The sequence below is a fragment of the Carassius gibelio genome, chromosome A6 (assembly GCF_023724105.1).
Source record: "Carassius gibelio isolate Cgi1373 ecotype wild population from Czech Republic chromosome A6, carGib1.2-hapl.c, whole genome shotgun sequence".
NCBI lineage: Eukaryota > Metazoa > Chordata > Actinopteri > Cypriniformes > Cyprinidae > Carassius > Carassius gibelio.
This window is the reverse complement of record NC_068376.1, coordinates 27,953,724-27,965,746: the sequence shown is the minus strand read 5'-3', so window position 1 is coordinate 27,965,746 and position 12,023 is coordinate 27,953,724. Positions and strand designations below refer to the sequence as shown.

General features: G+C 36.3%; 1 protein-coding gene across 7 annotated transcripts in view; it reads left to right on the top strand.

Annotated features, from left to right (window-relative positions):
• Positions 1 to 12,023, top strand: part of LOC128015952 (receptor-type tyrosine-protein phosphatase T-like) — a 247,730-nt gene that overhangs the window by 153,409 nt on the left and 82,298 nt on the right. For all 7 annotated transcript variants that reach the window (XM_052600218.1, XM_052600217.1, XM_052600216.1 and 4 more), the window contains exons 10-12: positions 3,337 to 3,538; positions 4,580 to 4,682; positions 7,704 to 7,977. In XM_052600218.1, coding sequence (XP_052456178.1) covers positions 3,337 to 3,538; positions 4,580 to 4,682; positions 7,704 to 7,977 — 579 coding nt within the window. The remainder of the gene's footprint in view (positions 1 to 3,336; positions 3,539 to 4,579; positions 4,683 to 7,703; positions 7,978 to 12,023) is intronic.

Sequence of the window (12,023 nt, the reverse complement as noted above, 5' to 3'; positions counted from 1 at the left end):
AAAAGCACAAATGTCAAAACTTCTCCTGGCCCCCAAAACCACATCAGAGTCAAATCAATTCACCTTTATTTATTTACCATTTAATACAATACAGAGTGTGTCAAGGCAGCTTTACAGTGTTAAACAGGGAGAATAAAATGTGTGTAGATAATGCAAGAGGACGATAGAAAACTTGTGATGCCTCAAAAAGCAGCTCACTATGTTTTGGAACAGCATCTCTCTCTCTCTCTCTCTCTCTCTCTCTCTCTCTCTCGCTCTCTCTCGCTCTCTCTCTCTCTCTCTCTCTCTCTCTCTCGCTCTCTCTCTCTCTCTCTCTCTCTCTTATTCATTGCTAAAACGAAGTAGCCATAAATCCAATATCTCCTACAAACGGGGCAGTTTTCTTTGCATTCCCATCTCCGCTGCCAAACTAAACTGGGAAATGAACCCTTTTCAAATCAGCTGTGGTCAATTAAACTCAAGCGGCTCTTTTAACAGAGAGCCAGAGTGCATTCAGTAGTGCATTAGGCCACTTTTAGCAGCCTGTCGCGTGGCATCACATGCCCCCTGGCCAACACTTCCTGTCTCCCCTGACAACAGTCTGAAAAGAGAGAGGGAGGACAGACGAGAGTAAGCGATAGAGCCCTCCATCCTCACCTCTTCATTTCATACTTTCAGTCTTCTACAGGATTGATCATCCCTTGTGTTTTCCCTCATCGGGACATTTAAGTTACGACAGAGTAATTGGAGGACTATTGATCTCAACGCTGGCCTTTGAGCTGTTGTGTTGTTTTTGTTGTTATTTTTTGTTCATTTAATCACAATTTTTTTTAATAAAATAAGAATATTGAGCTAGACTCAACCTCAGACCTGTATCATAACATCTTGAGAGCAGCTTACAGTCGAATTATCCATCTGTCTGTATATTACAGGAACAATACCCTTCAGCCACCTCACGTTTTCGGTTTCATAGGGCTGTAATGAATCAGTGTTTTATGAGATATGTTCAATGCGACCTGCTGTTGGCTGAGTATGTTAACACCGAACAAGGGCACACATGTACAGAGGAGCTACACTAAAGGCAATAGATGATATTTTAAAAGCCCCTTTAATAAAAGGCCTGTCATCAATTTCTTATGCCCTTTCATTTATAATAAAACCTATTAATTTTAATAGTAACTGTCAAACTGGTAGCTATGCAACTCTTAAACTGGATTTAAGAAAAAAAATACATGTTAAAGGTGAATTTCTTTCATGCTTAAACTTCTGGCTCAACTTATGACATGAGTTGAAGCAGAAATACCTCTTTGTCCAACCAGTGGCTGAAGAGGGTTTAAACATTTCAGTCAGCATGTACAGTACATTGTCAGCTGTAAAAGTAAAATTCACGCTATAACTCACTATTGCGACTGATTTATAATCCATAACATGCACACTATACATGGCAGTATATTACACCAGGCTGCTCTGCCACACTTCAGCGGTGCTGTGTGATTTACTGACCCAACATGAAATCATAAATATGATAGCATATTAAATCAAAACTAGGCTGCTGGAAAACATAAAAATGTGTTAGTACAGTTTAAACAATCCTTTGACATGAAATAAAACAACATGTATGAAAGTCTAAGGAAAACTTATGTATATTCAGACAGTGTTACTGCATGTCCTTGTCCTGTATAAGATATCACATGCAGGATTGTTTTTCTTTGACATATTATTTAAAAAAAAAACTCTAAACATTCATACCGCCATAAGAGTTGCCCCAGTGTGTGTGAGCCAGTATTAGAGTGTGTATGAGGCAGTAGTGTCTTAAAGCGATAGTTGACCTAAATTGGATAATTCTGTCATTATTTACTGTACTCCTCTTCGTGTTGCTCCAAACCTGTATAACTTTTTCTTCTGTGGAACATAAAGACAGGTTTTCCAAGGTGCTTCTTCCAACAGTTACACGGTAATCAATATACAGTACACAACTGTTTAAACGTTTGGGGTCAGTAAGTTTTTTTTTTTTTTTTTTTTTTTTTTTTACTTTTATTCAGCAAGGATGCATTAAATTAATCAGAAGTGACAGGAAATACATTTATAGTTACAAAAAAAGACAATGAAAAAATCAATCAAGGATCACGTTACACTGAAGAATGGAGTAATTATGCTGAAAATTACATTTTACATTTTGATTTTGGTTGCACTGTCCCTTTAAGTATACTGTATATAGTATTTTATGTTACCTTTAGATGAACATAAGAACATTTGAAAATTACTGTAAGTTATATTTTGACATCTGAAAAGTTTCATCATTGCATCTGCACGTCTCCCATGTATGTATGTGGATTTTCTGGAGTGATATTTGGTTTGAATGCAGATTTGCTTCTCCTGCTTATTTTGTTGCCTGTGGTCAGTGGACAGTCACGGATGTGTGTGTGTGTGTGTTTGTGTGTGAGAGTGTTTAGAGGGCATTCTGAATCACTCCACTATGCACGCATGAAAAGCTTTTAGGCAGCGGGCCTGCTAGGCACCCAGCTGTCAATTTATTTGATTTGATTTGAATTGTGGAATGGGGTTATGAAGTGTGAAACGTCAGGGCTAAAATGTTTTGATTACCCCCATACACTGCGGCCATCAATATCCATCAGTCTTCTCTAAGAGATGGAAGGTTTAGTAAATGTTTCTGGGTGTGTTAATTGTTTGCTGGAAGTTGTTTTCTAAAATGTACATATTCGAAGCAGATCCAAAAGCCTCGTAAATGTGTTTTAATAAGCAGCTTGTATTTACAGCACAGTGCACTGAATGTGCTTCTTATTCATTGAATTCTTGATATAAGTGGGTTTTGCATTTCTAGTCACTGAAATTATCTCAAATATTTGGAGAACATCTGAATGCAGAAATGCCAAAATAACTAAAAGAGATCCAGTAAAACAAAAATGTTCAGCACCAAATTGCTTTTGCTGCTTCAAAAGGTTGATGTTATTAAGAAAAAGAATGTTTAAAGGAACAATTCACAACAAAATGAAATGTTATTGGCTCACACTTATGTTGTTCCAAACCTGTATGACTTTCTCCTTTCAATGAATGAACAGTGAAACAATGAGATTAAATGAAAGCACTGGCCTATATATATAAGTTGCCAATCATTGAAAATGTATGCAGTCTTCATAAGGGAAGACAGGTTTGTCAGTGAAACAAAACTGCAGAGCATTTTTTATTTCAATATGTGCTTTTATTGTATGTAAAAGACATGAACATTCAATAAAACTTTCCTTTAATTTTTTTTCTGTATTTGGGATGACAAATAAACTATGGTATAACTGTGGAGTTATCATTGTAAAAATCTATCGGCCGTTTCTCTTTCATTAGATCACCTATAAGGCTCTTGGTTCCCTGGACCCCAGCGCAGATTTGACAACACAACGTGGCCAGGTTTTCAAACTCCCAAATGAGACCCATCATCTCTTCGTAGGGTTGTATCCTGGCACCACATACTACTTTACTCTGAAAGCCAGCACAAACAAAGGCTTCGGCCCACCCGTGACCACCCGTATCGCCACCAAAATTGCAGGTAAAGGAACGGCATGGTTTCAGCTAAGGGTTCAGCAAAGGTTGTTGGATATTTTCCAAAAATGTAATGAGAATTATACACAATTATAGTAAAACAGGCCCTCAAGTTCCTGTTTAATTGAGTCAGTATGACAGACATTTGTTCTTTATAGATATAGATATTGGACAGACTGATGATAATGTATGAAATGATGTCTGGGAACATGAACTGACAGGGTTAAATAAGCTTAATTTGATTGCTTACCTGATTACCACTTGCATTTCTAGAATTTGCATAATTAGTTTTGTCATTTTGACATTTTTGTGTCTTAAAGAAGCTTTGCTGGAGCAAAAATCTCATTAGCAAGTTGTGTTATTGGCATAAATATTGTTGGAATACAGTTAATGTAAAGTGCACAAAATAATGAGAACATGAATGGTAAACAACATCCTTCACAAGTTCAACCCCATTTCTGTGGCCTGCGGCTGTCAGTTCGTTCCGTTTCATAATGACGTGGCATTTGTGGAGCACGCCAGACACCATTTATTAAAACCGTATTGTTCACTGAATCTAAACATTGTAATGAGAGATTGACATTTACACTGTGATTACATAGTGATGATCGTTTTGAGTCAGGCTTCAAAACTGTCTGCTTTCTCGTAGGAGTAAATACTGTGAAATGTGTTTTTTGCAAATACATGAATATTAATTATGCATAATATTAAAACATGTTTTTGTGTATTTGAAAGGCAGCTGAGTTCCAAGTTCAATACACGCAAAAAATCAGCTCATTGCTGCAACAATTTTGACATCTCCCTCAGTTTGTAAAACATGCAAGAAATGTCTACATTAATGCACTTTCATTTCAAAGATTTAATAGAATGCATAAAAATATTGGTAATTTTATTCTTGCAAATGCAATTAATTCATGCATATGTTACTTAAATCGATAAACAGTGCAAAGCTTTTTAGACATCCACTTGATCTGCTATGCTATACAGTACGTGCTTTATTTATATTCTGATAGTGGGTGTCCTTTAACATGAATCTATGTGTCTGCAGCTCCATCCATGCCTGAATATGAGACAGAGTCTCCTCTCAATGAGACGGACACGACAATCACCGTCCTCCTAAAACCTGCCCAATCACGTGGGGCTCCTGTCAGGTGAGCAGTCATCTCATGCCACTGGCCTGTTTAAAGTCTTTTGCTTATTTGTTTTACACTGGAGAACTGAAAAAAAATAAGAAATGTGCACTTTGTTATGCAAGCACCTAGAATAAAAGCGTCTCTCATATACATAAATGTGATTGATGTTGAGAATGTTTGCATTTGGGACATTATATCTAGGAAAGTACTTGTCAAGTGTGCTCTTTTGACACTTTTATTCAAGGGAGAATACAGAGAGGACAGATGTAATAAGGGACTTTAAAATCCTAATTGGCTGTTATTATATACTGGACCTCAACATCAACTGTAAAGATTTAAGTACTTGTTCACCTGCTGATTGTTTAAAAAAAAAAAAAAAACACTTTATTCCATAGTCAACTTCAGACATTCTAGTAGCTACAGTATAAGTAACTTTGCAAATACATATCAACTATCAGTTATTAGTAGACAGTCTGCTTAATACCTGTTTGAAAGAAGAGATGTCCCATTTTGGTGTCCACATCAAAATACATTTACAAAAGTGATTTTATATACATACAGAAAGCAAGTAAAGTGTCTGCTTTACTGTTTCAAATAACTGTTATGAAAATAAAATGTCAAAATATGGGTGAAATAATGTTCCATTGTCATTTATCTTAACAGATATGTTTCTGTAAGAATAAAACCATGTACTTCACCTGTAATATGCCCTGTACTTATTAAAATAAGTAAAATAATAAGTGATCATACTAAATATTATTATTTTTTAAAAGCTTCTTTCTGACAAATGGGTAAAACCTATAGCCCTGTTATCCTTAAATAGAGTCTTATTAATGCCATATAATGATTCTAGTTCTAAATACGCCTGACAAGATTTTTTTTTTTTTTATATGAACTATTTTTACTTTAAACTGTAGTTGTCTTCAGTAAATCATAGTAAAAATGTATTATAGTCATACATTTATGCTCAGAAAAAAAAAATCTAATTAAACAGGACACATTCTAATGTACAGTGGGGGAAAAAACTAAACTTTTATTGTTTTGATGCTTGAAAACTGTCTGTTTGAAAAACTTTTTAATCTGCAGACAGATGTGAACCACATTAAAAGCCAAGAAAACACCAAATTACGCATGATCCCTCCCTTTAGTCATCCAAGAGGGGTCTAGTGCATCGTCTGAATGAAGAAGTGCATTACTGTTGATTCACTCGGGGTCCTGAGGGTTTTTAAATGCAGTCATTCAAATAAGCATCATTTGTATGCTAAGCCTTTGAGGGGATCCTGGTCCATTTGGCTGTGTTTTGGCACTCAAACAGAGCTCTTCTCTGTGTGGAAATTCAGTCTGTGAATGTGCAACAGATTTTGGCAAATTCTCGAAATTGCAAGTCGGCACTGACTTGGAAGAACAGCAGAGTTGATGTGAAATGGGAGCCCATCAGTAATTATGACAATTATGAAGTTGCATGGACTGTTCTGAGTTGTATTTGCCAGTGTTATTTTAGTTTCATTGAGACATATTCTAATATATTATAAGAATTGAAGTTTCATTCATATTTTAAATCAGTTTTTAATTTTTATTTTCATTTTGTTAGTTTTTCTTGTTTTGTTTTTTTATTAATGTTTATATATATATATATATATTTATATATATATATATATATATATATATATATATATATATATATATATATATATATACTTATATTAAATATACATTTTCAGTTTTAGTATTATTTATATTCCACATAAAGTTGCGTTGAAGTGAGAAATGTTAACTAGCTTAAAAAAAGTTAAATGAACATGTTTTTTAATGGTTTTAATTTGAGTTTTAATTAACAATAATAACCCTAGTATTAGCATTTGGCAAGACAACATATGATAACATAAGATTTAAACAATTATATTTTATCATATTATGCAATTGTTATTCATTTTTGCATATTTATATTGAATATATTTAAGGGTAAACATAAACCTGCAAAACTGATACATGTTTTTTTAAACAAGTGGAAAAATGTTTTTCCATTGTTAGTTTGCTCTATAATGCATACCATCCTGGCAATCAATATGCGTCTTTATGAAAAATTAGCAACTGAAAATTGTTTATAATTACAGCAGCTTTCGACCAGGGTTACAGCAGACACACAACATCCAGTGTGCACTTAAAGCCATTAGTTTGAAATGGAGATCCAGTGTGTTTGAAAGAGAAGAGCAGGCAGCCCTCTTTGGTCATGGGAAATTATCCTTTATGAAAGATGCCAGATTAGAGGCTTGGATAATTTGCCTCGTCTTTTCGGCGAAACATACATTTCCCTAATTGCACATAATTGGGAAGTATGTTCTTGGCGTAAGACCACATAATTGCAAACAAGTACTATTAGCACAGGGAGCTCAAAAGATGTCCTTATCTATTCACCGTGTACTGAAACACACACATGCCCCTCTCCAGTCCTTCCCCATGATGAGCACTTTCAAAAAGCCCTATTCGCACAAATCCACCACCTAATTACTGTAGTAGAGATTTCCCTCTGCTGGCTCGCTACCGCATCGCTTTCCTCGTAGTTTTCTCTCAAGAGGGGGAGTATTTCTGGGTCTCATGCAGGTTTAAAAAGGTTTTTTTATTCCAAGAAAAGAGTTTAATAGAGATGTTTAGCAGCTAGTTGTTAGCGTTAGAGAGTTTTTGGTGGCTGACAGGGCCTTCTGTGATTCTTAGAAAGCTACAGGAAGAGATGTTCTTGATGGTTTTAATGGCTCGTTAAATTGCCTCGGGCACCGCTCCCTCTCTCTTTTTTTGAATGTGCCATCGCTAGCTGAAGATATTTCTCAAATCATGAAGCTGCAGCATAAGCGGCTAATGCTAAAGCATGTGCTCATGTGTATATAAAAATTGACAACTAAATCAAAATGATTGTTTTATGTCAACTTAAAAAAAAAAAATATTGGAATTTAGCTTCTTCATCCGAGAACTACAATAATGACATATTGGGTACGCTGTTTTTGATATTTAGCACACTAATTAATCTTTTTTTTTTCTCTCTAGTGCTTATCAAGTGGTGGTTCAAGAGGAACGAAAGCAGAAAGTTCGCCGAGCCACTGATGTGCTGGAGTGTTTCTCCATTCCTGTTAGCTTCAGAAATGCCTCTATCTTGAATTCACCTCACTATTTTGCGGCTGAACTCCCCCCTGTGAGCCTTGCTGTAGTACAGCCCTTTACTATAGGAGACAACAAGACTTATAATGGCTACTGGAACGCACCATTGTCACCAGCCAAAAGCTACAGCATTTACTTTCAGGCCTTGAGCAAAGCCAATGGGGTGAGTATTTCATTTACTGTTTATTTCATATACCAATTTAATGTTCTTGCTAACGGTTGACACTTAAGGATCGACACTTAAATCTCCCAAAACCTGGCTGGGTCATATTTCACCCCAAAATCAAACTGAAAAAAAAAAAAAATTAAAATGATATTTTGCACAGAAACAACTTTTTAACTTCATGACCAACATATTTTCCCCCAATTATCATCATGTAAAAATAACCCACCAAAATACTTTGTTTTATACTAACAAATGCTATGAAGCATGACCATCCAAAAACAAAATGCAAGTGCATGTCAAAAAATATAAAGCAAAATCACACTGTTGGCATATACTATCATTATTATTATTTTTTTATCCTAATATATAACTGTATTATTTATTATAAAATAGTTAAACATAATACGATCCAGAATAATAACCAGTATAAGTATTTTGTGAGATTCAACCTTAAACAAGAATTAGAAGTCTTATCAATGTAGAGAAAAAAAAACTGATATCACGTTTCAAAGCATAAAGCTGTACGTCGATAAGTCCAATAGTACACAGAACATAACCTTTGCTCTGTACCATCCAAAATTACAAGACAGTCTTAGAAATGGGTTTATATTAATGCATATTTAGATATATATTCACACATTAGCGTTTCAGCAGGCATAATACGCTCAGCAAAGGCTCCATTTGGGCCTGCTGCATTGCTGTGCGTTTTGAAGTATGTGGTTCCCTATGTGATTGGATTTGATTCAATTCAATCTCTCAGTCTCAGGCGGCTGGAGAAAAGCACTCGAAAACAACCTCAGACTGTGACCCAGATAATTTGATTGGAGATTCATGCATAAAATATGGATTTAGGTTGGTAGTTCAGATTTGTTTTCAACTTACCTTGTTCCAAGTGTGTTCGAGGAGCGCTCTGTGTAAAAATATTTCATTTCCACGGTGCAAGGTAACAAAGAAATGCACAATGAAAGTCAGTGCAGAGATTACCCATCATACTGATAGCTATTCAAACCGGCTTCATGTAGCATTTGTCATTAGTAGAATCATGAATTGATTTGACGCATTATGTGCGGTTTTGTAATGATATTTATGCATGAAAAATACAAAACAATATCCATGCTTTATACAGTTGCTACGAAGAGTATTTGGACGTTCAAGTGACACTTAAATATGTGATTTCACTGCATAACAAATTATCACACCAAGAGTAAATAAGTGTATATTTCAAGTTTGTTTTAGTTTGTATTATTTAATAAACCTTTACAGATATATAAGACTCACTCAAGCATCCGAGTATTTGTAGGTGCCACTGTAAAAGTTATTAAACAAAACCAGAAACTAAAAACATTGTGCAATGCCATTCTCTCTAATGAATTACCTTTGCTCCATAATGTCAGTATGAGCAGGGAACTGTAGTCCACATTAAATTTGCTAGTCATCATTATCACTCTCAATGGAGTTGAAATGTCAGCATGACTTTTAAAGGCCTTTTCAGATGAAGTGTGTCATTTTGGGGGTGTTAAAATACTTTTAAAGCCAGTCATTGGTGAATCTCCCGAAAAGAGCCCATCTTCTGTTGACATAGCAAAAATGACACATTACCTTTAAAGACAGAACTACTGCTGTTTCTTGATCTCTCTCCGTGTAGTAGCAGTCCATAAACAACAGCATCTCAGAGCACAGCTGCCCACAGAGTTACTCCTGGCACTGAAAATTGCACCAGGTCACTTTTGATAAACTTTATCACATCATTTTTGTGAGAGAGAGAAAGAGGGACAGTCAAGGATATAGTGGTCTCTAACTGCTCTAAACTAAATTAGGATTCCTCTGCTCGCTTTTGTCCCTCTGGTGTGCTTGTGAACAGGGCCGAAGACGCTAGGGCTAAAAGAGCAAGTAATTGCCACTGCAGGCATCTTTTGTTCTGAAAGAGGGATACGGAGTTGTGAAGAGGCACTCACTCGTTTAAGTGGCGGAACCCACAATAGACAGAAATTGAAACAGACGCATGCAGCTTTTAACAAAATGAAACCCACAAAGCATGTTTTTGATGTGTAGCAGGTAAAAGGACAAGTTTGTGGCACATTGTTTCCTCTGACGTGCAGCTCTAATAAGAACAAACACTCTAGAGGAAAGCAGCTTGCATTTAAAAGTGACAACGTGTAAAAGGTGAATTCACTATTTGTTGGAGTGTGGAAGCTACTATTGGACAACTTGATAAAAAAAATAAAAAATAATAATAATGTGCAATTTCCTGTGTGCAAACTGTGTGCCTTGGTTCATTCAAACAATGCTGAGTTTCCATTTGGTCAGTGCAATGAAATAATTAAAGCATTATTCATATAGTCATGAATATGATTAATTGCTTCCTATTTGCATGAATGAAATGGGAATAAACTTAATCTTGGGTTAATTAGTGTGTAACCCTCCTCCTTTTGTTATGTGCAGTTCATCAGCATTTGATAGCATTGATGCTCTTGGTCTGAGACAAAATATTTCTCTCACTGTGGTAGGGAGTGTTTTTGAAGCGTCTCGCACTACTTTCACACTGTTTTTGAGAATCTCTTGCCATTTCTTTCTTCATTTACACCTAACGCTGCAGTCATCTGTCATGCTTGCTTTTGCTCTTTATGAAAAACAGAGTCCTCTGTATGAATGAAAACACTATAGACAGCAAAAGCAGCTTGTGTCTTTGTTTTCTGTTTTGTTTTTTAGTTTCTTTTGCCTAAATCTCCTGCTAATACTTCACCAGACTGGAGGTGTTACTCTCGAAAGCAGCATCTCCTGAAATAGTAGCGCCGCTGTCTCAAATACCTCCAGATGACTGGCTGATACCACTTTTCTTTTGTTATTTTGTGCTGCACGTTTCTTTTATTCATTCTCACAGGAGCGTTTTCCTCCTGAGCCCCTAATGTGTAGATGATTGCCTCAAGAGGTTGTTGTAATCATTCATACCTGTGTTCATAATTCCTAATTATAAGCATCCACTTCACAATCTGTTTAAAACGCTGTAGAAACTGGGTGAACTCAGCTTAAATTTGTTCGTCTCTTTTTTTGTCTCCTAGGAAATGAGGTTTTCGATCAGCCTGTTTGTACGACATGCAGAAGCTGATTATGACTAATAAATCTTTTTTTTTTTTTTTTTTTAGAAATAGAAAGAAAGCAACTACATTTATGCTTTCTTCTAAGAGAAACACAAAGTGATACTTTTCTTGACCTCACCTCCAGAGGGTGTTTGGTGGTTGCTAGGATGTTGCTATGCGGTTTCTAGGGTGTTCTGGGTGGTTGCCAGGGTGTTGCTCACTGACATTCTGGTCCGAAATTATGGTTGCTAATGGTTTGAGTGTTGATGTGTTGTTGGAATGGTGTTGTTAGGGATTGGGAGTCCTTGGTGGTTGCCAGGGTGTTGCTATGTGGTCATTAGGGCTTCCTGGGTAGTTGCTAGGTAGCTGCTTAATGGCCCATGTCAAAGGAGTCAAATGTCTTTCTGACATATGGGTTCCAAGATTTGGAGCTAATGGTTTGAGTGTTGCTGTGGTGTTGTTAGGGGGTTGGTAGTGAGTTGTGGGTTTTTGCTAGGGAGTTTTGGATGGGCAGTAAGGAGTTGCTAGGGAATTCTGGGAGGTTGCTATGGAGTTTGGGGTGTTTGCTTTGGTTCTGGGTGGTCACTAGGTGACTACTAAGATTTTTGCTATAGTAATGCAAAGTGGCTACCAAGGAGTTTAGGGTGATTACTAGGTGTTTCCCAAGGGTTGATAGGGAGGTTTGGTAGTTACTAGGTGGTTGCTAAGGCATTCTGGGTGGTTGCTAGGTGGTTTCTATGGAAAACGAGTAACTCCGTTTTAGATATCAAGCTGCCCAGTTTCATCATGAATCATGTCTGTAGCATATATGTGTTTACGTGTTTCTTCTAGAAGCCCAAACTTTGACAGAAATCAATGTGTTCACATTTTGACCTAGTTATTAGTTAGATAATAGTGTTCCTAGGTTGCAGTCGCTGTTGTCATAGGGCAAGTATTGCTGCAGGCGTGTCAAGATAACTGCTGTAA